The sequence below is a fragment of the Lipophrys pholis genome (genome assembly GCF_963383615.2).
Source record: "Lipophrys pholis genome assembly, chromosome: 22".
Lineage (NCBI taxonomy): Eukaryota > Metazoa > Chordata > Actinopteri > Blenniiformes > Blenniidae > Lipophrys > Lipophrys pholis.
In genome coordinates this window covers 491,701-517,490 of record NC_137644.1, presented here as the reverse complement: position 1 = coordinate 517,490, position 25,790 = coordinate 491,701, and the positions used below count along the sequence as shown (strand labels likewise).

Genomic DNA, 25,790 nt, shown 5'->3' with positions numbered 1-25,790 from the left:
CGGAGCGCGCGCTGCTGGAGGAGCTGTATTTCAGCCGTCAGACGGCAGCTGGCCCAGTCCACTGGGTGTAGGAGTGCATTGTTTGTAGATGTATGTGTAAATATGTATAGTGGGAAATTGGTGACGGGTTAAAATAGTGTATTGTAGGTAGGTGTAATGTTATAATGGTTTTCTGATGGCTCAGCTACTTTATTATTATAATTTTTCAGTCATGTTAATTTCGGGTGGTTTAAACACCCCTTGGACATTTGTTTTATTCCGGCCTGTCCTGATTAGCTGAATTAAGGGTGGGGCGGGCCTTATTTAAGGAGGCACACCTTCAGTGTGTGGGGCCTGGCAGCTGAGAGAGTAAGTCTGTGGCAGCCAGCCTGCTGTGAGGCTGGAAACAAATGTTTGTGTCAACTTTTGGAACAAGAACATTTAAAATAAACCTGATTTCATTTTTGAAACGCCGACTGCCACCTCATCCTTTCCTCATCCTCGCTACCACCACCAGGCCGAACACATCCCGAGTCAGGGTGACCGCCTCGGTCCCTCACAGTAATATTATCTAAGGTAATCAGACTATCTGAAAAGTAATCCCTGAGCTTTTTAGGACCTAGGATTAGAACCTCAGTCCTGGATGTGTTGAGCATTAAGAAGTTGATAGACATCCAGGACTTAACGTCCCTGAGGCAGGACTCTAGTTTAACAAGTTGGTCGGCCTGATTGGCTTTAACTGATAAATAGAGCTGAGTATCATCTGCATAACAATGAAAGTTAATGTTGTGTTTCCTAATAATATTTCCGAGTGGTAACATCTAGAGATTAAACAATATGGGTCCGAGGACGGAGCTTTGTGGTACTCCACACAGGACCCGTTCATGTATTGAAGATTTGTTATTTACATGAACAAATTGAAACCGGTCAGATAAATATGATTTAAACCAGTTTAAGGCTAAGTTTTTAATGCTGACGGCATCTTCTAATCTCCTTAAGAGTATATTATGATGGACAGTATCAAATGCGGCACTAAGGTCGATCAGTATCAGTATTGTATCGGTAATTAATTGACATTGTATAATAATTGTATAGGTATTGTATTGTCATTGAATTGGTATCACATCCTTATAGTATCTATATAATATCAATATCGTATTGGCATGTTATTAATATTTCATAGGTTTCATTTTGGTATTATATCACTATCGTATCGGTATCGTATCATATTGGTACATATCAATATCGTATCACGATCATATTGGCTTCATATTGTTATTAACTATACAGCAGGGTTCTCCATCCCGGTCCTGGAGGGCCGGTGTCCTGCATGTGTTCGGTTCCTCCCAGGGGTAACACACCTGAACCCAATAAGGCCTCCTTACTTGGCTTTTTTACAAGCTGGACGATGACATCATCGTCAGACTGAGGTGTGCTGAAGCTGGGAGAGCGAGAACTGGGAGGCCTGGGATTGAGGAACCCTGATATACCGGCTTTCATTTCACGTGTCATCAGATTAGACAGAAGATACGATAGTACATCAACATCTGGAGGTAGTAACTCTCGTTTCTGATGTTTCCAGAGTTGGAGAACTCGTACGAGGCCAACCAGGCCATCCTGGAGGCCAGAGCGGCCGAGCTGGCCGAGCTGGAGCGGACGGCGCGTCGCATGCTGGACGAGATCAGCTACAAAGTGACGCTGTACAGCACGTGTGTGTGAGGAACGCTGCTGCAGCAAGGTGCTCCCACCTGAAGCTCCGCACACAAGATCACTGTGTTCACTGCCTGACGCCTGAACACAGCCCAAACTCCATGCAAGTGTTGAGCTCCAAAGACAAACCACTGAAAGCCAGCATGACCTCCCAACCTTAATCTGGAGAAACCTATTTAGCTGTATATCATTATAATCTGTATTTCTAACTAAAGTACACACAGAAAGTACAGCAATGTCTTTCTTTGTAGTCACAATATTTCTTGGCAATCAATCTGCTCCCATTGGAAAAGCCCTTTATCAAATGGTGCCACATTTGTAAGGAACAAGCATTCGTGGGATGAGCAGCAGAGTGTGTGTTGGTGCCAGATCTTCTCTGCTATAGTGTTTGGTCATTGTTGTTTTAAGCCTCTGGTGCCTGATCGCCTCCTATTCTGCTGCTTATCCTCCAAATGCATTTCTGGGAAATAAACTTTGCAGTGAATTAATATTTATTGTCCAGACTCTAACTATCAGCGAAACACACATTTTCCTTCTCTTTGTGTTCATTGTATCTGACCTAACATATTAATTATTAAAGTTTTAATTAAGATTTCATCTTTTAATGGTGCTGCCACTAACAACTATTATTAATTACATGTTGGATTAACTTGTCTTGTGTTGTTGTTGACGGTAAACATTTGGTTTTAAAGACAAGTTTCTGTTTCATTTTGGATTAAAAGACTGTAATGTTAAATTGGTTAATTAAGCCAAAATGAAAATAAAAAAAGTATTTCCCAGATTATTTGTAGATGTTTTACAGCATGCTGATTGTCATTCACCTCGTGGATGTCCATTAGGGGAAATAATTAAATAAATCCTTATTCTTATTCTTACAATTAGGGGAAATTCAAGTATTATAATTTTTTGTGTTATGAGATATGAGTTATCAGAAGCTTTGTATGACGCTTCATCCCATGCTTGCAGAATTATAAGCCTTAAAATATGTATAGTACTAGAGCTACACCCGGTAGAGCGCAGAACTTCACCAGTTGTTTGTGGAACCCAGTTAGCATCACTAGCATGATAGCCATTAGCTCATACCAATGCTAACTAGCTCGTCAGGTAGCTACATCACTGTGAAACAGGTGAGCAGGGAGCGTTTCCATGGTAACAGACGCTGATCTCCTTGGATCTCCTTCATGAGGCGCCTCTCATCCACTTTGTATGGGACAGTATTTGGATGTATTTTTTTACTGTTTTTTAGGATTTCTTCTGAAACTTTTGGCCGTTAACCTCTTAAAGTCTAATCGATTGGTCTTTGGATGATGACAAATCATCCCTGAAAATTTCATGCAATATGGGTGAGTAGTTTTTGTGAAATGTTGGTAAAATACATACTGTACATACAAATGAATCAATCAATACATTTAGATGAAAACAAAACCTTCTAACAAATAGTTCAAAGGTCAATATTTCAAAGCAGGAGGTATGTAGAACAGTCAAACACAGATCAAGACCTTCCAGAGGACGGGTTTGGTTTAGTCTTTTGACATGACTTTACTTTTCACCTGGTGTCAGGTTACACCCTTCAGGGAGCAAACAAACTAATGGAGAGATTTTTTTGATACAAACGGCAAATTATTCTGCTAAAATTTAAAAGTTTTGACTTTTTGGAAACCAGTTCTTTAGCAGTGAGTGTTTCAGCTGTGTGAACCTAGTTAGCTTGCTGGGCTAACGTTAGCAGTGACATCATCATAACGTCTCGTCCCTCACGAGAAAAGGAATAACTCCTCCGGGAAACCCTTTTCTCTACGGAAGAGTATTCGGGCCACTGAAGAAAAAACATTCAGAGGCCCAAAAAACCCAAAAACCTCATGCGCTTCAGAAAAAAGTTGAAAGTCAAAGTGAAGATTTTTATTTCACGGAGAGACGTCTGTCCATCCTGTTTGCAATGGACATGAAGAAGGACAGACACTGGTACCACGTTCAGTGGTGTATTGTAGAAGTGCTGGAGAACCGGTTCCTGAATGCGGGTCGGGGGAAACAACCACAGCCTGAACAAGAGGATTACCGATGGCATCGATCTACCTGGACCCCTCACACGTCCCTCATCATCTGTCCGTCCCTCTGAGATGTGAAATCACATTAAATCACTTAATTGTGACTATATAATGTTGCTTACTGCTTATGGACGTGATTTTACACTGGATTTACTTGATTAGTAAGAACATATTTTAGAAGCACGCGGGATGCGTGCCTTTGTCCTTCGTACTCCAGGAACGTCTGCGATGTCTTATAGTCCTGATAGTCCAGTATATAATACTGAGTATATAACACTGAGTATACTGCACTGTGTTTCTGAGCTGATGCATCGTTTCACCACTTCATTAAACCGCCTGCGATGCCTTTTGAAGCAGGCACATGATGGACGGACTCTGAAAAACAAATGTTCTCCATTGATTTTCAACTTTTTTCAAAGTGCATGACGATTTCTTTTCTTCGGTGACTAAAAAAATCTTGACTTTAATTTTCGACTTTTTATCTGAAGTGCTTGAGGTTTTTTATTTTAAGCCTCCAAATATTTTTCTTTTTCAGTGGCCCTAATACTTTTGCGTATTTCTGTTTAAGAGACACGTGACTTTTCCCAGCTGATCGAGGATTTGTTTCCACCTGAAGTCTCCTCACGCAGAGAGAGGACGTCTCTGGAGGACTGGAAGGTCTCACCTGTCGCTCAGTGGACGTCAGGCGTGTCAAGGTTCCACATACAAACCAATTTCATCCTAAGTGGCTCAGACAAGGAAATAAAAGCCAAAATTCCCTTAGAGAAAAAGTTTAAGGGTGAAATTCAGTTTACTCTCTGCAGAGTATACGTGATGAAAATGTCTATTTTTACAAAACCAAACAATTAGTACAGAAAGTGACTCCAGTCTCAACATGAAGCCAATTTTAATGAAACATTCTGATGCAGTGGAATATTCAGTAAACTTCTCTTGCTGTTGCATTCTGGATGTTTTTACAAACTCCGCCTGACAGCGGTTTGATAGCAACATATTTTCAAAGTAAAAAGTTAAAAATCTTGCATTATGTTTTCTGACAGGTCAACACATTTCAGGATGAGAACTTTAATTTTACTGTCAGATATAAAACAGGTTTCTAAGTGTTAGAACTGTATTCGTTAGGAGTAATAATGAAATATATATAAAGTCCTTTTTCAAGTCGGATATTGATCAAAAACTTGTATCTTCCACCTGATCTACTTGAAACAAACTTCCATTTTTACTGATCAGTCAAAGATTCAGTGCAGGAGAACCACATGTAAACAAAGACAACAGACAAATAGAGAGAACATTTTATTTGCTAGAATTAGCCTGAATGATAATCTGTGTTCCTGCTAAAATAGAGCATTCTCCACCACACCTTACAAAAGATGGCACTAAACTACGACACAGGCGGAGCTGAAACAGACGGAGTCTAACTTCAGTCTGAAGCTCCAGCAGAACCAGGAGAAGTTGGGGCTGTGAGACAGCAGCGTCTTGTGTTTGGACAGAAGCTGCAGACCAGAACATTGATCAGTCAACAGTATTTAAAGACGGTAGAATCGGCAGCTTCATAAGGCAACAGGGAAATGCTCCACCGCTCGCTCCAATGATCTGGTCTGAACCATCTGGAACCAGAGTGCAGAGCTCCAGACTCCACTGAGCAGGTGTGCTCTGCTCCAGTCCGCCTCTAGTTCCTGCTTCCCGGGTTGTGGGGGGCGGGGGCTCCCTCCATGGGGGCGGAGCTCGGCACCGACAGCAGCTGGCCGGCGTGCATGCGCTCGTTGACACGCAGCTGGCAGCCGTCCTGCAGCATGCGCAGGGCGATCCGGGCGATGTTGCGCGAGTCGTCCAGGCCGGAGTGAGGACGGCCTTCGTACTTCAGGCCCAGCTTCTCCAGCATGGTGCTGAGCTTCGTCTGCGTACGGGGAACCTGCAGGACGAACGGGAGGAAAACCCCCACAGCTCCAGTCACTAAAAACCCAGACATGGATTAAAACATTCATGGAAGCCTGCTCGTGTGAAGCGTCTCCTTGTTGGATATCAAAGAAGACATAATATTTCATTGTACCTTGTAGAAGTTCCCGTAGGATTTCCTGATGTTGATCCACTTCTTGGCGAACTGGGGGTACCTGATGCGGCTGATCCGACACTGGATGTTGAGGAACTTGCTCATGTCCCAGGCCCTGCGCAACATGTGGACATGCTTTTAGGTCAAGTGGGGAAAAGGAAGCAGCGAGACTCTGCAGCAGCGTGAGGACAAACGCACCCGTCGGTCAGAATGGCGTATTTGTATTTGGTTCCCAGCTCTCGCTCCTGGAGCCAGGCCACCACTCTCTGCAGGACGGCCGGGAATGGCTCCGCCTCCTCCACCATTTTCTACAATTCAACAACAAACAGCGTCACACTCCAGGGGGATTCCAGAAAGAGGGATTTGTGAAAACTCAGAGCATGTTAACCCTGAAATGAGGGAAACTCTGAGTTTTCTGTTGCAGAAAGAGCTGCGTAAAGCTCAGGGCCTGTCACCATGGTAACAGACTGAACAGAACCTACTGGCTGTCACCATGGTAACAGACTGAACAGAACCTACTGGCTGTCACCATGGTAACAGACTGAACAGAACCTACTGGCTGTCACCATGGTAACAGACTGTGAACAGAACCTGTTTGCCGGCAGGTTTTGTAGAAGAAACCCTGAGTTTCTACTGACTCCTCCCACCTGAAGCAGCTACTAGAAATAGATCGTTCATTAATTTCAAACACAATCGACATCGAGGCAGAAATAATTTGAGATAACTTGTTTCACCAGTCTTCAGATTAGAAGTTTGTTTTTTTACTGTATTAATTTCTTCACAAATCGAATGGTACCTCCATCAGAGCACATTGTAAGCACAGCATTGTGTTTTTTTGTGAAACGGTAGTTTTCTTTATAATATTGGGAAAGCAACAGTGTGTAGAGCGGTTAGAGAATCACCCGACTTACATTTTATTTGGGGGTGTTATATAAATAAAGAGGTGCCTGTGCCTGTGTGTGGTATTTTATCAATTTATTGAGTGTTGATGTAAACATGGTCATATTTTAAATGACTCCACTTTAATAATGTTTAAACACACTATTAGCAGAGGACAAGTTCAAACAACATTTTACTAATGGTTTAAATTACTACTTGAAGTAGCTACTGAATAATACTTATTTTTTTATCTAAAAGCCGACATTTTTAAATCATCCTGTTAAACGAAGGAGAGTCTTTTCGCACCTAAACCATCTCAAGGACAAAATTGCCTTTTGACAGGAAACCCATGTATGTGAGTGGGACTCAAGTGGCTTGTTGCTTTGGTCTGGACAGTGTCACTCTTCATTCCAGAACAAACCTTGAGGAGTTTCAATATTGATTGATCATGATGTTCCATTGGAACCACATGATGTAGCATCTGGAAACTCTGGTTGGTATGGAAATGTCTCAGGCAAATTGTACAACATCCTGGTGTTCCTGGTTAATATGGATGATGCAAACTTCCATATGGGCCCACTCCCCACGATCATAACCTTTCAGTTTACATCGTGGTACTCGTCAAGGGTGTCCCCTAAGCCCTTTGCTCTTCAATTTAGCTATAGAACCTCTTGCTATTGCTCTTCGCACTTGGAAGGGTTTGTCTGGTATTCGGAGAGGAGGGGAGGAGCACAGGGTTTCCCTTTATGCGGATGACCTTCCGCTCTACATTTCTGCCCCAACTCAGTCACTTCCTACTGCTTTAACACTGCTAAGTCACTTTGGTAATCATTCTGGCTATAAATTGAATATCAGCAAGCGTGAGCTATCAATGATAAGGCAAGGGCTTTGCATCTTTCTAACCTAAACTTTAAGAATGAATACAGTAAGAAGGAGTATCTTGGAGTTATAATTACGAAAAAATACAAAGATCTGTTAAAAGAAAACCTGGTTGACCTTTTGAACCAGACAAAGCAACTGATATCATTATGGTCACCCTTATCAATGTCCTTAGTGGGCCGGGTCAATTCTGTTAAAACGGTCATTCTCCTTATTTTTTTTAAATCTCTTTCAAACATTTCCAATTTTTATTCCTTGTGCTTTCTTTCAAAAAGCTGGACTTGATCATATCCTCCTCCTTATGTCGAGGCAAGTAGCCACGTTTAAACAAAACCCATCTTAAAGTCCAAACTTAATGGGGGTCTTACTTTGCCAAACTTCCGTTATTATTACTGGGCGGCTAATGTGAGGGGTCTGGTTCAGTAGTCCTTCTACTACGAACAGCCCGAGCGCCCTGACTGGGTTGGGTTGGAGCTCCCTTCTCACAACCTTTACCTTCTGTTAACTCATTCGACAATCCTATGATTAAACATTCTCTGAAAACCTGGGGTCAATTTAGGAAACAGTTTGGCCTGGTCAGCTTTTCCACCTGGAGCCTCATTCTAAATCCACCTTTTAAACCGTCTTCAATGGATACAGGCTTTCAGAGATGGCATCGGGAAGGTGTCACTCGTTTGGTGCCATCTTTGAGCAAATGTTTCATACTATCTTTTTCAGAACCGACAGAGAAATTCAAGCTCTCGAAATCAGATTTTTTCCTCTATCTCCAGATTCGACATTTTCTGTCATTACAACTGTCTGAATGTTCAACTTCGTCCCAAGCTATAATTGATAAAATCCTTTCACTAAAGCCAGCCAAAGGCCTGATTTCAAAACCATAAAATATTATGTCTGAACTTATAAGCCCCTCTGTGGACAAATTCAAAAAGGCCTAGGAGGAGGACCTGGGTGTCAGTATAACAGAAGATGGCTGGGCTGGCGCACTTGGACTGGTCCACTCATCTTCTCTGTGTGCCCGTCATCTTTTCATTCTTGTGCCTGCCTCAACGAGGCAAGGCGCAAAGATTACTGTTACTTTGGAATTCAACGAATTTTCCACAATTGTTCTGGCAGTTCTTTCGGCTAGTCCTGCACCGTTTGGAGCAGGTACATCAAAAAGCACATCAAAACATGCGGAAAAATCGGGAATAGTGTGCTATGACTTTTATGAGCGCCACGGCTAACGGTTTCCAAAGAACGCATAAAGAAACAGCAAAAAATTCCCATTCAAAGCAGATGGGAGGAAAAAGCCAACAAAAAACCTTTTTCATTTGATTGCAAAACGTTGCTGCGTATGTCTTCTATTCAGATGTGAAAACATCTTTTTCATATCTAACACCAATTTATTCTGTGAGCCTTTAAGTTGGATAAAGTTCTCAACCCATGTTAAACTGCAAAAATGGCTGTGTGTGGTGAGCCAGAGTGACGAATAATTCATTTAGAGTGTGACCGGCTGCAGACTTCACAAAAAAAAGAAAAAAGACTTTAACTCGTCTTCATGGCCACATTTCCTCCTTAATGTCAACAAATTATACATGAAAACGCAGCTATAGGTCTTGTGCTTTTAATGAGGGGCCACTTGTCTCTGTTAAATCAACGGTTCTCTCTTAAAAAGTCTTAATGTGCAGCAAGTAACAGACTTTCTCCCAAAGACTCCACCATAAATTCTGGAGACTTTTTATTGCAGGCTCCCTGTTCAGAGGGGGAGGTGTGAGCGTGAGCGCCCAACCAACCAACCAACCAACCAACCAACCACCCAACCACCCAACCATCCACCCATCCATTCAGGATAGGTGCCATGCTTTTCAATGTCATTTAATGCTACTGCTAGGTTAGTTTGCTTTGAAAATTAGCATGTGAGATAAGCCAAGATTCTAGGTCAGGGACACCTGGGGAGTCACCTGTGTAATTTTCAGGGAGATAGCAGGGTTAGCATGTGAGTTGGCATGCTAACAAAGTTTGTTCAATTGAGCTGATATTTGGGACGTGACCTAAAGGGGGGGCTAGGGTTACAGATCACTAGCTAATTAGCTGGGTCACGCCGACTTTTGACCCCCACCCTCGGGTTAGGGTTCCAGGACCAACCCTTGCTGAATGTGGCTAATGTGTATTATGTTGGCAAGCTAACATGCCAACTTGTGCTGTATGAACATGCTAATGTGTGCTGTAACATCGGTCGGCGGCGGGAGGCTGGCACAAGAAATTGTCTCCGGAATTTTCTAGTAAATAGTACACAGGGCACACATCTCTAAGGCCAAACTGTCTTCTAACCCTGAAATCAGTCCACTGTGTGCCAGATGTAACCTGATGTTTTGATCCTGCCCTCACTTGGCCAGATAGGGATAGATCTGAATTTTTTCCCCACTCGTCGAGCGGACTAGTGAGCCATGGGTTGCACCCAGTGAAATATATTTTGTTAAACAAAAACACTTTCATGTTATATTAAAATCATGATCAGAGAAATAACAATAGCTATTTTGTTAATGCTCCATTGTGTTGCAGGTACATCATCTTAAGAATTTTCTTCTCTTATGGTACACGGCAACAAACTAGAAAAACTAAACTCAAAATGTGGTCACCCCCTGCCTGGAATGCCTGTTCACTACAATCTCTTCATTATTCAATGTTTCCAGGGCTTCACATTAAGGATTTTGACAACTTTTTACTTGCCCGGAGTTTAAGCTTGGGTAAAGTATGAATTCGACCAATAAATACTTTGTAATATGTTTCTGAAATAGTTTTTTTTAATAAACTTGAGGTTATTTGACTCTAATTTAAAGTGACTAGACAAACATAATAGGATTTTACAAATTATTTTTACAGTTTAACTTCTTGTCATGAGAGTATCCATGCAGACTCTGACATAGTACTGAAACATTTAGCCTATCACAGTTCATTTACATATTTAATTTATTTACACATTAATACAGTCATTTCAATTACCTTAGAAGAGTTGAAAACACTGTCTGTATTATATACAAGTACTGCATTAATGATTTAAAGGGAAGAATTAAATTCTTGTGCCTACGAGAGAATTAATGACTAGTTTTAGACAAGAAATAAATTGCAGTATCATACATTAACTGATAGTATTCAGTGAGTAGAGTACACCAATAAAAAAACACAAACTGATGCATGACAGAGTGCAGTACTGTAGAACACAAACTGACTAAATGTGGATCCAGTTTGTCACTAAAATATTTTGAAAACACGTACTTAAGCACAATTCCTGAACATTGAAATGTTCTTATTTCAGGATTCTGATGGAGGGACAGCTTCAGGAACTTGCTCATCTACACTGCAGTAGGGAAGCACCCATCCACCTTTTTTCACTTCTGATCTGATCCTGATACCTGAATTTGTATATCTGCTGATACTATTCTGATACCAGAGTTCTGTTTGCTTTATTATTATTATTATTGATTTTATATGAGGCTGTAATAAACTCCTCTCTACAGTAAAGTATGAAATGTACTAATGTATACATGTATTCTCTCTAAACACAACTTGAGGTTAGTATCAGGTCAGAAAAGGAAGCAGTACATAGTATTTTTGTTCCATGTGGACAATGTGGGGGTCTGCGTGACGTCATCATCTCATAATAAACTAGTTCTATCTTTAGAACCTCAGAATGACTTTATTAATTTCTGGGGAAACTCTTGAGCAAGGCAGCAGCAACACAATGTTTCCAGCTCTAACGCAGCTCCAACCATTGGGACTATTTTCAGGGAGTTTAGCGTGGAGTAGGACGCAGCTTCACGAGGTGTGAATCGCCTGCTACTACAGAAGACTTTTAGGCCCATTGAAAAAAAAAAAATATTCTGAGGCTAAAAAACAAAAACCTTCATGCACTTCAGAAAAAGTCGAGATTTTGTTTTTCAGTGGGAAAAAAAGTTTTTTGTACAAAGTGCGTCCCTCTTCATGCCAGCGGTGTGACTGCTTCCTGCCTCGCATGCTGTTTAAGGAAGTGGTGAAAAGATGCTTCAGGACAGAGTGTCGCCATAAACAGTCATCAGTATCAGGACTAGAAGAGACAGAGCAGCCTGCAGCCTTGTCCTGTCGCAGACGTTCCTGGAGTACCAAGGACAAAGACATGGATCCCAGGGTGCTGATTTAAATGTTCTTATTAATCAAGCAAATCCAGTGTAAAATCACATACATAAGCAGTAAGCAACACTATATAGTCACAATTAAGTGATTTAATGTGATTTTACATCTAAGAGCAAACGATGAGGGACGGACAGACGATGAGGGACGGACAGACGATGAGGGACGGACAGATGATGAGGGACGGACAGACGATGAGGGACGGACAGACGATGAGGGACGGACAGATGATGAGGGACTGACAGACGTCTCTGCGAAAAAAAAATCTTGACTTTGCTTATAGACTTTTTCTGAAGCTCATGAAGGTTTTTGTTTTTTAGCCTCCAAATTCTTTTTGCTGTGTTGCTTTGCAAAGATTGCACGTTGCTGCGATGCTTTGCTAACATCCACGTTGCTGCGTTGCTTTGCTAACATCCACGTTGCTGCGATGCTTTGCTAACATCCACGTTGCTGCGTTGCTTTGCTAACATCCACGTTGCTGCGATGCTTTGCTAACATCCACGTTGCTGTGTTGCTCTGCTAACATCCACGTTGCTGTGTTGCTTTGCTAACATCCACGTTGCTGTGTTGCTCTGCTAACATCCACGTTGCTGTGTTGCTTTGCCAACATCCACGTTGCTGTGTTGCTTTGCTAACATCCACGTTGCTACGTTGCTTTGCCAACATCCACGTTGCTGCGTTGCTTTGCTGACATCCACGTTGCTATGTTGCTTTGCTAACATCCACGTTGCTGTGTTGCTTTGCCAACATCCACGTTGCTGCGTTGCTTTGCCAACATCCACGTTGCTGTGTTGCTTTGTGGTGTTCTGAGTGTGAAATGCGTCCAAACAGCAACATGTTGCCATGAAAAGTTGGATAGCACAGTGCTACTTCCCTAGCCTGCTCGCTGGCTGCAAACTGTGGACTGGATTTCCTGCCTCATTCCTCCTGGTCTCATTGAGACCCGCCTCCCTTCAGGAAATCCAGTCCACAGTTTGCAGCCAGCGAGCAGAGCAGCAGCAGGGAAACACTGGGGATCATTTCAGCACCATGAAGCAGACCAGGATCATGGATCAGGAACCTCTGCACTAGTGCCATGGACTGGCAATGTGTAGTAGTCCCTAGAAATATGTACTAGTTTCGGACTGGCGTTAAGATCGACCCCTGCTTGGGAAACTTCAACACACGATCTCGAATGCTGAATCTCAGATTTGAACCAAACCCAATTGTAGCCCTCTTTGGGGTTCTCGAAGATCAAGTATGTCTCAGTACTACTAAAATACAGGTCTTAGCCTTTGCCGTACTTGTGGCATGCTGTGCCATTCCACTGAGGTGGAAGGATGCCTCCCCACCCTCAAACACACAGTGGCTGCAGGATGTCATGTCATGTTTAAAAGTAGAAAAGATAAGATGCTCACTAAAACAAACTCCTGCTGCTTTTGAAGATATGTGGGGTTCCTTCTTGTTATTCTTTCCAGCTCTCTCAATCATTATTGCAGCCTAGCTGCATGTGATAACTAAATTTAGGTCCTGGTGTGAATGCATCGTTCTGGCAGTGACGGGGTGGCTGGGATGTTTGTTTTACATTAATTCATCTTACAAACAATTGCGCGAATACTTTTACTTGTCGTGACTGTAAAGACTCACATTACCACTGCTAATTCATTGTAAACCAACAATTTCTGAGAGAACCAGCACTTTGTACAAAATATTTGTTTATATTTCCGTTAATAATCAATAAAAATATTGATTTAAAAATGCCTACATTAATTTAAATGATGAAGTTAAACTCAAAATGATGTACAGTCAGAGCATCTAAGCCTTTCCATTCTGAAAGATGTTTTGCTTCCAAGTTGCCGTCCTACTGTTGGATTGTACCTCAATGAAATTCAGATTTTACACTATTTATTATTTCTACCTGTCTGCTGCCATCTTAAGTTAAATGTTAAGTCAATCGATTAGATCAATCAAAGTTCAGTGTTGCCTCTGGCAGCAGTTTTCTCCCAGTCGTCTCTCCTCTGCTGCAGCGCCGGACTTTTACTGTGAAATAACTGGGGTTTGGGTCTGTTGCCATAGCGACCCGTGATGAAGCTTTTTATGCTGGATGTTCAGGCGCTGAACTCAAAGTTCACACACAGAGAGTTGATTTGTTTTGGCTGCTGGTGATTACTGGACACTCGCTGATTAGTGACCGTTGCTGTAAAAAAGGTTTCCGCCGACCGAGAAATGATTTTAGTCCTGATGTAACAAACATTCTGCCTCCAGAGCCAGAATCAGTAAAACAACAAGGTTTGAGTACATTATGTAACATCTACATTTAATTTGAAATCTCTTCACTAAGTTGGAAAAGCTGAAATTCACAAAGAACAATGTGAAATTCAAACATTCTGCCTTTAGGTTTTTAAACAGCCTCCAGCTCAGATACACTTTTATCTGCTCCATTTTGGAAACGAACCTCTGAGGTCTTGTTTCCACTTTCAAGTAAAAAACTTTTATTTTTGTTTCAAAAAAGTTTCGCATTTACACAGCAACATACTGAAAACATGACCGTTTCCACGGCAATGGCAGAAACACTAAAGCAATGTAGTTAGCATGTTGGGCCACTAGTGGGTGTTTGTTTTTGTAATGAAACCACATAAACACACTCAGCAGAGGACAATATGCTATAAGAAGTTCGCATTTTAACTAATATCTATTAATATATTCTGAAATATAAAATAAAGTTCTCCTATTCTCCTCCTCCTGTTCACCTCCTCCTCCTGTTCTCCTCCTCCTCCTCCTGTTCTCCTCCTCCTCCTCCTCCTCCTCCTCCTCCTGGTCTGGTCGGTCCAGAAACCTTCAGTATTCTAAGTTTCTAGCTCCTCCTTGATTTTCTTCATTTGAATATTGGATCATAGGAGCTACATTCAGAATCTGCTGTGTCTGTGTGAGCTGGACTGGCTCCGCCCACACATGCCCATCTTGGGAAGAGGGGGAGGTACTTCCTCTCGTGGTGCCATGTGCCAGAGCAGAGCTGCCTAATTGTGGGAGGAGACAAAGGGAGGGCCTACCTTGATTGGGATTGGCTAAACCCCCGATGACACTATATAGGGTTTGATTTCTGATTGGCTGATTGGAGCAACACACTTTTTAAAACCTGGAACAAGCCAGGGACAGAGAGGACAGACTGTCTTCACTTCTGGGACGTCAGTCCAGGTATGGGGACGAGTAGTACTGCTGGAGAACCTTCAGGAAGTGGATTTAGTAGAATATGAGCTTTTAACTTGAAAGATCCATCACCCCCCCCCCCCCCCCCCCCCACAGTTCAACACCTGGAATGATTCTATTCCATAATGATTGGATTCTATCTTCCATGGAAGTGACAGAAGAAAGAAGGAAGCTGACCTGAGTGATTCCTGTTAACTTGACACAGAAGTCTGAAAGCTGCGGGTTCACTTCTGGTTTCACGTACTCCTGAAACGAGTCCACCTGCACAGAGAACACACACGGAACTGAGAATGACACACACACACACACACACACACACACACACACACACACACACACACACACACACACACACACACACACACACACACACACACACACACACACACACACACACACACACACACACACACACACACACACACACACACACACACACACACACACACACACACACACACACACACACACACACACACACACACACACACAGGCTAAACTCACGATCTCCAGGGTGTGTGTGTTGATGAGCACCATGGGGAACTCGATGATTTCGTGGAGGAAGTCTGACGGGTTGTCCTCCTCGCACGTGGCCTCAAAGTCCACCACGCAGATGTAGTCATAGTACGTGTCAGTCTGTCCTCCCTCTGCTGCCGTCTGCATCAGCTTCTGCTTCTTATAGTGACTCTTCAGCCTCTTCTTCATCACGTCCTTCACTCCTCTGCGCACACACACGCACACACACACACACACACACCTCCACTTGAAGAACCTTCTGGAGAACCGTTCACTGTACAACCCAACACAGCCGGTGTGACGCTCACCGCGTGTCGAGCTTCAGCTCAGCTAACTTGACCCGCAGCTCGTCCTTGGTCATGCGGTTGATGTGTCCGTTGGCCAGAGCGATTTCTTTGTACACCGGGTGACTGAAGTCCCCACCAGACGGAGACGTGGAGTCCTGGGGAGCCGATTCTGCGTCGGGACATAACCTGCTGCACGGCTTCGCCTGAGGACAAACCAGATTGTTCACAAATTGGACCTGTAAGCAGATTCTGCATCAAGGTGACCATTAGGCTTTACGTTGGATGTCCTTCATGATGCAGCCTGAGCTGACAGGGCTGAAGGACGTCTGTAACTCCTGTCACCTTCCCAATAAAAAGGTCCACTTTTCCTGTTTCTAGCTAAAGAAAAGTGAAGGTGATGTTTTGTTGCTCCTGACAAAAAAGAAACCACTTATATAATCTATTGGTGTCAAACACATTTTGGTTCAGGGGCCACAAACAGCCCGATGTCATCCTGAGTGGGCCAGACTGGGAGAGCTGCGCCACAACAAAGTTTAAATTTAAAGGTTATTATGGTACTGAGCATACGTGATGAAAGAGTCTCTATTTTTAAAAATGACTCTGATCTCAACATGAAGCCATTATGAAACCTAATCTGGAGCAAAATACAGTGAAATGCTCATAACTCATCTCCTATAGCTGTTGCATTCTGCATGTTTTCACAAGCTGACCCTGACAGCACGGCTTTGAAGCTGGTTTGATAGCAACCAGGTAGTCGATTAATATTTTAACTTCTATGCTATTTATTGTGTGTGAAGCTGTGTTACTAGAATTTCCCTCTGGGATCAACAAAGTACTCTGCTCTAATCCAGCAAGCCTTCGTGGCAGCATCACTGATATCTCACCTCAGGCCTCAGTGTTGTGTTGTGTCCACTACTCTCAAGAAATGTGTAAATAAATAAATAATGAAGTCTGGCACTGGAGCCTCTTGCAGGTCTTCTGTTTGACACCAATGAGCTGGATCAGGGCTGGGAGGTTATGATTAGATCAAATCTTTTGTGGATTATTGTCTCAAACCAAACCAGACCAGACCAGAGCGAAGCAGACCAGAACAAACCAAACCAGACCAGAAAAAAACAAACCAAACCAGACCAGACTAGACCAGAGCGAAGCAAAGCAATCCAGACCAGAACAAACAAAACAAAACCAGACCAGACCAGACCAAACGAAACCAGACCAGACCAGAAAAAAACAAACCAAACCAGACCAGACCAGAGCGAAGCAAAGCAAAGCAATCCAGACCGAAGCAAACCAGAACGAAACCAGACGAGAAGAAACGAAACCAGACCACACGAAATCAAACCAGACCAGACCAAATCAAACCAAACCAGACCAGACCAAATCAAATCAGACCAGACCAAATCAAACCAAATCAAACCAGACCAGACCAAATCAAACCAGACGAAACCAGACCAGACGAAACCAGATCAGACCAAATCAAACCAGACCAGACCAAATCAAACCAGACCAGACGAAATCAAATCAAACCAGACCAGACCAGACCAGATCAAACCAGACCAGCCCAAATCAAACCAGACCAGACGAAATCAAACCAGACCAGACCAGACCAAATCAAACCAGACCAGACCAAATCAAACCAGACGAAATCAAATCAAACCAGACCAGACCAAATCAAACCAGACCAGACCAGACCAAATCAAACCAGATCAGACCAAATCAAACCAGACCAGACCAAATCAAACCAGACCAGACCAGACCAAATCAAACCAGATCAGACCAAATCAAACCAGACCAGACCAAATCAAACCAGACCAGATGAAATCAAACCAGACGAAATCAAATCAAACCAGACCAGACCAAATCAAACCAGACCAGATCAGACCAGACTAGACCAGACCAAATCAAACCAGACCAGACCAGACGAAACCAGATCAGACCAAATCAAACCAGACCAGACCAAATCAAACCAGACCAGACCAGCCCAAATCAAACCAGACCAGACCAAACTAACCCCCAGGGTTGACTTCAGGATGAATCCTCTTCCAGCAGCAGAGAAACAGCCTCGTGCTTCTTCCCAGTGTATTTAAGTCTGCAGACCTGGAAGGACGGTCATCCTGAGGATCCATTTGATCGTGTCGTTCCTTCCGGATGAATCCAAGCAGAATGTGAACTTTATTTACTTTAGTCTTTGTGTATTTTAGTTATTATTCCGAAGTGGAAGGCCTCGCATTACATTACATCTATTTGCTGAAGAGATGGAATCAATCACTGATCCTTGTTCCTGTTTTTACTCAGTTTTGTTGTCAAATGAAAAGTTGGTACAAATTAAAGCACATCTTGGTATTTTTCAGTGAGAATATTCGTGAATGAGTCACTTTAATTAAAGTCTGAAAATCTTCACCGACCTGCTCGTCCTCTCTGCTTTTAGACATCTTCACATTGGCGTCTTTCCCGTGAATGTTCTCCTTGTGTTCATCCATTTAAAGCTGAAACACAAATCTGTCGGTAATGTAAGAAAAACAACGTTAGCTCTTAGCATCAGCTGCTAACGTGAAGCTGCGCGGATTCGTGAAGGTTGACGGCGCGAAGTCGGACCTTTACAAGTTTGGTAGTTTAAGATGTTGAAAATAAAACCCAACTAAAAGACTGAACAATAACGCTTTGCATTAAAATCCGGCGATAAATCCCCCGCGTTGGCATCAAAGTTGACTCTTTTTTTCAAGCTGGACAGTTGTGACGGTTTCCGCTGTGCGCCAAAACAACTGCAGCGCTTCGCGCAGCGCCCCCTGCTGCGCCGGAAGGTAACTGCACCAGAAACTAACTGGACCAGGGGAATTGATATTGAATAAAACCCAGAGAATGAAACATTAATTTTGAGTCAATTAAAGTTGAGTTAGACCTTCCTTTGTCTTTATTCGGAGGTTAAATAAAAAAATATCGACTTTGATTTTCGACTTTTTATGAAGTGCATGAAGTTTTTTTTGTTTTTTTAAGCCACTCAATTTTTTTTTCCTTCAGTGGCCCTCAACCACAACTCAAGTGGTCCAGTGAGACCACAACTCAACAATTTGAGTTCCAGCAGCTCAGTAGGAGAGGAGCAGCACACAGAGGATAACAAAGATCAGTTACAGAAAAAGGTACAAAGTATAATACAAAGTCTTAACTAACCTTAACTTAACTAGATATAGAAATGGTAAACAGAATCAGCCTCTAACAGAATCTAGGAGTGAAAGTGACCGAAGGTTAAACTGCTCAGTGGTTACAGACACTATTATTAACCAGGAGGATCATCTGCAGTGAAGACACCATTAGATGTTACACAGTTTTGCATTATGGGATGTGAGATAGAGGATGAGGTGGATGGAGGCTACTGCTCCTTCCCTTCTGTCCTCTGTCTAGTTTTTATTATTGTATTATAATTACTGGATTCCTATATTATTATTGATATTATTATTATAACCATTACTACGGCTGAGTATAGCCAGTAACCTGTTTGCCCACGATAACAGTATTATCACAATACAGTGATTCTGCTCAGTTTATCGCTGGAAGTTTAGTCCTCGATATATTACGACATCTGTCTCACTGAAGAAACTCACAATTTATTGACTGAACCCATTTCACATGAATTACAGCGCAGTACAACACATTAACACACTGAACAAAGTGTGTACTGCACATTAACACACTGAACAAAGTGTATACTGCACATTAACACACTAAACACAGTGTGTACTGCACATTAACACACTAAACACAGTGTGTACTGCACATTAACACACTAAACACAGTGTGTACTGCACATTAACACACTAAACACAGTGTGTACTGCACATTAACACACTAAACAAAGTGTATACTGCACATTAACACACTGAACAAAATGTGTATACTGCACATTAACACACTAAACAAAGTGTGTACTGCACATTAACACAGACTAAACAAAGTGTGTACTGCACATTAACACACTGAACAAAGTGTATACTGCACATTAACACACTAAACAAAGTGTATACTGCACATTAACACACTAAACAAAGTGTATACTGCACATTAACACACTAAACAAAGTGTGTACTGCACATTAACACACTAAACAAAGTGTATACTGCACATGAACACACACTAAACAAAGTGTATACTGCACATTAACACACTAAACAAAGTGTGTACTGCACATTAACACACTAAACAAAGTGTATACTGCACATTAACACACTAAACAAAGTGTATACTGCACATTAACACACACTAAACAAAGTGTATACTGCACAGTAACACACTAAACAAAGTGTATACTGCACATTAACACACACTAAACAAAGTGTGTACTGCACATTAACACACTAAACAAAGTGTATACTGCACATTAACACACACTAAACAAAGTGTGTACTGCACATTAACACACTAAACAAAGTGAATACTGCACATTAACACACACTAAACAAAGTGTGTACTGCACATTAACACACTGAACAAAGTGTGTACTGCACATTAACAGACTGAACAAAGTGTGTACTGCACATTAACAAACACTAAACAAAGTGTGTACTGCACATTAACACACTGAACAAAGTGTGTACTGCACATTAACACACTAAACACAGTGTGTACTGCACATTAACACACTAAACAAAGTGTATACTGCACATTAACACACTAAACAAAGTGTATACTGCACATTAACACACTAAACAAAGTGTACACTGCACATTAACACACACTAAACAAAGTGTGTACTGCACATTAACACACTAAACAAAGTGTATACTGCACATTAACACACTAAACAAAGTGTATACTGCACATTAACACACACTAAACAAAGTGTGTACTGCACATTAACACACTGAACAAAGTGTGTACTGCACATTAAGAAAACACTAAACAAAGTGTGTACTGCACATTAACACACTGAACAAAGTGTGTACTGCACATTAACAAACACTAAACAAAGTATGTACTGCACATTAACACACTAAACAAAGTATGTACTGCACATTAACACACTAAACAAAGTGTGTACTGCACATGACGGTTTTAAAAAAATCAAACAGTTTCGAAATCGGTTCAAAATTCAACTTATAATTCTACTAAGAGATTGAGGAGTACCTCTTTCCATTGTCGCCGCCACCACCACCTGTCCAAGATGGTGGCGCTGTTGAGGTGTCCCTCCCAGTCAATGAGGCTGCTACTCTTTATTATGTCTATGGTTTATGTGTTTAACTGCTGGTGTTTACTTCTAAATTTCTGTGTTTTTGTTGTGTTTGGTGACTCACAGCGCCCCTAAAGGCCTGGCATGTGTGAGTGGCGTGTGCATTGCATGAGTGTAGCTCGCCCCTCTCTCACCATGCAGTGTGTATTGCATTAGTGTAGCTCGCCTCTCTCTCACCATGCAGTGTGTATTGCATGAGTGTAGCTCGCCCCTCTCTCACCATGCAGTGTGTATTGCTTGAGTGTAGCTCGCCCCTCTCTCACCATGCAGTGTGTATTGCTTTAGTGTAGCTCGCATCTCTCTCACCATGCAGTGTGTATTGCATGAGTGTAGCTCGCCTCTCTCTCACCATGCAGTGTGTATTGCATTAGTGTAGCTCGCCCCTCTCTCACCATGCAGTGTGTATTACATTAGTGTAGCTCGCCCCTCTCTCATCATGCAGTGTGTATTACATTAGTGTAGCTTGCCACTTGGTCACCATGCAGTGTGTATTACATTAGTGTAGCTTGCCCCTCTCTCACCATGCAGTGTGTATTACATTAGTGTAGCTTGCCACTTGGTCACCATGCAGTGTGTATTACATTAGTGTAGCTCGCCCCTCTCTCACCATGCAGTGTGTATTACATTAGTGTAGCTCGCCCCTCTCTCACCATGCAGTGTGTATTGCTTGAGTGTAGCTCGCCCCTCTCTCACCATGCAGTGTGTATTGCTTGAGTGTAGCTCGCCCCTCACTTACCATGCAGTGTGTATTGCTTGAGTGTAGCTCGCCCCTCACTTACCATGCAGTGTGTATTACATTAGAGTAGCGCGCCCCTCAATTATCATGCAGTGTGTATTACATTAGTGTAGCTCGCCCATAACTTACCATGCAGTGTGTATTACATTAGTGTAGCTCGCCCCTCTCTCACCATGCAGTGTGTATTACATTAGTGTAACTCGGCCCTCTCTCACCATGCAGTATGCATTACATGAGTGTAGCTCACCTCTCTCTCACCATGCAGTGTGTATTACATTATAGCTCGCCTCTCTATCACAATGCAGTGTGTATTACATTAGTGTAGCTCGCCCCTCTCTCACCATGCAGTGTGTATTACATTAGTGTAGCTCGCCCTTCTCTCACCATGCAGTGTGTATTACATTAGTGTAGCTCGCCCCTCTCTCACCATGCAGTGTGTATTACATTAGTGTAACTCGCCCTTCTCTCACCATGCAGTGTGTATTACATTAGTGTAGCTCGCCCCTCTCTCACCATGCAGTGTGTATTAAATTAGTGTAGCTCGCCCCTCTCTCACCATGCAGTGTGTATTGCTTTAATGTAGCTCGCCCCTCCCTCGCCATGCAGTGTGTATTAAATTAGTGTAGCTCGCCCCTCTCTCACCATGCAGTGTGTATTGCTTTAATGTAGCTCGCCCCTCTCTCGCCATGCAGTGTGTATTACATTAGTGTAGCTCGCCCCTCTCTCACCATGCAGTGTGCATTGCATTAGTGTAGTTCGCCCCTCTCTCACCATGCAGTGTGTATTACATTAGTGTAGCTTGCCTCTCTCTGACCATGCAGTGTGTATTACATTAGTGTAGCTCGCCCATCTCTCACCATAGAGTGTGTATTACATTAGTGTAGCTCGCCTCTCTCTCACCATGCAGTGTGTACTACATTAGTGTAACTCGCCCCTCTCTCACCATGCAGTGTGTATAAAAGTGTAGCTCTCCTCTCTCTCACCATGCAGTGTGTATTACATTAGTGTAGCTCGCCCCTCTCTCAACATGCAGTGTGTATTACATTATAGCTCACCTCTCTCTCACCATGCAGTGTGTATAACATTTGTGTAGCTCGCCCCTCTCTCACCATGCAGTGTGTATTACATTAGTGTAACTCGCCCCTCTCTCACCATGCAGTGTGTATTATATTAGTGTAACTCGCCCCTCTCTCACCATGCAGTGTGTATGACATTAGTGTAACTCGCCCCTCTCTCACCATGCAGTGTGTATAACAGTATAGTTCGCCACTCTCTCACCATGCAGTGTGTATTACATCAGTGTAGCTCGCCCCTCTCTCACCATGCAGTGTGTATTGCTTGAGTGTAGCTCGCCCCTCTCTCACCATGCAGTGTGTATTGCATTAGTGTAGCTCGCCTCTCTCTCACCATGCAGTGTGTATTGCATGAGTGTAGCTCGCCTCTCTCTCACGATGCAGTGTGTATTGCATTAGTGTAGCTCGCCCCTCTCTCACCATGCAGTGTGTATTACATTAGTGTAGCTCGCCCCTCACTTACCATGCAGTGTGTATTACATTAGTGTAGCTCGCCCCTCTCTCATCATGCAGTGTGTATTACATTAGTGTAGCTTGCCACTTGGTCACCATGCAGTGTGTATTACATTAGTGTAGCTTGCCCCTCTCTCACCATGCAGTGTGTATTACATTAGTGTAGCTTGCCACTTGGTCACCATGCAGTGTGTATTACATTAGTGTAGCTCGCCCCTCTCTCACCATGCAGTGTGTATTACATTAGTGTAGCTCGCCCCTCTCTCACCATGCAGTGTGTATTGCTTGAGTGTAGCTCGCCCCTCTCTCACCATGCAGTGTGTATTACATTAGTGTAGCTCGCCCCTCACTTACCATGCAGTGTGTATTACATTAGAGTAGCGCGCCCCTCAATTACCATGCAGTGTGTATTACATTAGTGTAGCTCGCCCCTCACTTACCATGCAGTGTGTATTACATTACTGTAGCTCGCCCCTCTCTCACCATGCAGTGTGTATTACATTAGTGTAACTCGGCCCTCTCTCACCATGCAGTATGCATTACATGAGTGTAGCTCACCTCTCTCTCACCATGCAGTGTGTATTACATTATAGCTCGCCTCTCTATCACAATGCAGTGTGTATTACATTAGTGTAGCTCGCCCCTCTCTCACCATGCAGTGTGTATTACATTAGTGTAGCTCGCCCTTCTCTCACCATGCAGTGTGTATTACATTAGTGTAGCTCGCCCCTCTCTCACCATGCAGTGTGTATTACATTAGTGTAGCTCGCCCTTCTCTCACCATGCAGTGTGTATTACATTAGTGTAGCTCGCCCCTCTCTCACCATGCAGTGTGTATTAAATTAGTGTAGCTCGCCCCTCTCTCACCATGCAGTGTGTATTGCTTTAATGTAGCTCGCCCCTCTCTCGCCATGCAGTGTGTATTAAATTAGTGTAGCTCGCCCCTCTCTCACCATGCAGTGTGTATTGCTTTAATGTAGCTCGCCCCTCTCTCGCCATGCAGTGTGTATTACATTAGTGTAGCTCGCCCCTCTCTCACCATGCAGTGTATATTGCATTAGTGTAGTTCGCCCCTCTCTCACCATGCAGTGTGTATTACATTAGTGTAGCTTGCTTCTCTCTGACCATGCAGTGTGTATTACATTAGTGTAGCTCGCCTCTCTCTCACCATGCAGTGTGTACTACATTAGTGTAACTCGCCCCTCTCTCACCATGCAGTGTGTATAAAAGTGTAGCTCTCCTCTCTCTCACCATGCAGTGTGTATTACATTAGTGTAGCTCGCCCCTCTCTCACCATGCAGTGTGTATTACATTATAGCTCACCTCTCTCTCACCATGCAGTGTGTATAACATTTGTGTAGCTCGCCCCTCTCTCACCATGCAGTGTGTATTACATTAGTGTAACTCGCCCCTCTCTCACCATGCAGTGTGTATTATATTAGTGTAACTCGCCCCTCTCTCACCATGCAGTGTGTATGAAATTAGTGTAACTCGCCCCTCTCTCACCATGCAGTGTGTATAACAGTATAGTTCGCCACTCTCTCACCATGCAGTGTGTATTACATCAGTGTAGCTCGCCCCTCTCTCACCATGCAGTGTGTATTACATTAGTGTAACTCGGCCCTCTCTCAACATGCAGTGTGCATTGCATTACTGTAGCTCACCTCTCTCTCACCATGCAGTGTGTATTACATTATAGCTCGCCTCTCTCTCACCATGCAGTGTGTATTACATTAGTGTAGCTCGGCCCTCTCTCACCATGCAGTGTGTATTGCTTTAGTGTAGCTCGCCCCTCTCTCACCATGCAGTGTGTATTAAATTAGTTTAGCTCGCCCCTCTCTCACCATGCAGTGTGTATTGCTTTAATGTAGCTCGCCCCTCTCTCACCATGCAGTGTGTATTACATTAGTGTAGCTGGCCTTTCTCTCACCATGAAGTGTGTATTACATGATAGCTCGCCTCTCTCTCACCATGCAGTGTGGACTACATTAGTGTAGCTCGCCCCTCTCTAACCATGCAGTGTGTATTACATTATAGCTCGCCTCTCTCTCGCCATGCAGTGTGTATTACATTTGTGTAGCTCGCCCCTCTCTCACCATGCAGTGTGTATTACTTTAGTGTTACTCGCCCCTCTCTCACCATGCAGTGTGTATTAAATTAGTGTAACTCGCCCTTCTCTCACCATGCAGTGTGTATTACATGAGTGTAACTCGCCCTTCTCTCACCATGCAGTGTGTATTACATTAGTGTAACTCGCCCCTCTCTCACCATGCAGTGTGTATAACAGTATAGTTCGCCTCTCTCTCACCATGCAGTGTGTATTACATTAGTGTAACTCGGCCCTCTCTCACCATGCAGTGTGTATTGCTTTAATGTAGCTCGCCCCTCTCTCGCCATGCAGTGTGTATTAAATTAGTGTAGCTCGCCCCTCTCTCACCATGCAGTGTGTATTGCTTTAATGTAGCTCGCCCCTCTCTTGCCATGCAGTGTGTATTACATTAGTGTAGCTCGCCCCTCTCTCACCATGCAGTGTGCATTGCATTAGTGTAGTTCGCCCCTCTCTCACCATGCAGTGTGTATTACATTAGTGTAGCTTGCCTCTCTGTGACCATGCAGTGTGTATTACATTAGTGTAG

At 43.1% G+C, this 25,790-nt stretch overlaps 2 protein-coding genes across 2 annotated transcripts in view; one reads left to right on the top strand and one right to left on the bottom strand.

The window, feature by feature from the left end:
- The window catches only part of lamb1b (laminin, beta 1b), a 55,691-nt gene extending 53,117 nt beyond the window's left edge, over positions 1–2,574 (top strand). Inside the window, exon 33 of the mRNA XM_080492428.1 lies at positions 1,562–2,574. Coding sequence (XP_080348554.1) covers positions 1,562–1,698 — 137 coding nt within the window. The 3' untranslated portion in view covers positions 1,699–2,574. The remainder of the gene's footprint in view (positions 1–1,561) is intronic.
- A 2,005-nt stretch (positions 2,575–4,579) lies between these two features.
- Positions 4,580–18,459, bottom strand: eri1 (exoribonuclease 1). Its single transcript, XM_080491620.1, has 8 exons — positions 18,267–18,459; positions 18,077–18,170; positions 15,693–15,874; positions 15,373–15,589; positions 15,046–15,129; positions 5,977–6,086; positions 5,779–5,893; positions 4,580–5,640 (listed from the first exon to the last, which is right to left on the bottom strand). The coding sequence occupies exons 2-8, from the start codon at positions 18,149–18,151 to the stop codon at positions 5,398–5,400; spliced, it is 1,026 nt and encodes a 341-aa protein (XP_080347746.1). The 5' UTR covers positions 18,152–18,170; positions 18,267–18,459; the 3' UTR covers positions 4,580–5,397.
- Between the last annotated feature and the right edge of the window lie 7,331 nt (positions 18,460–25,790).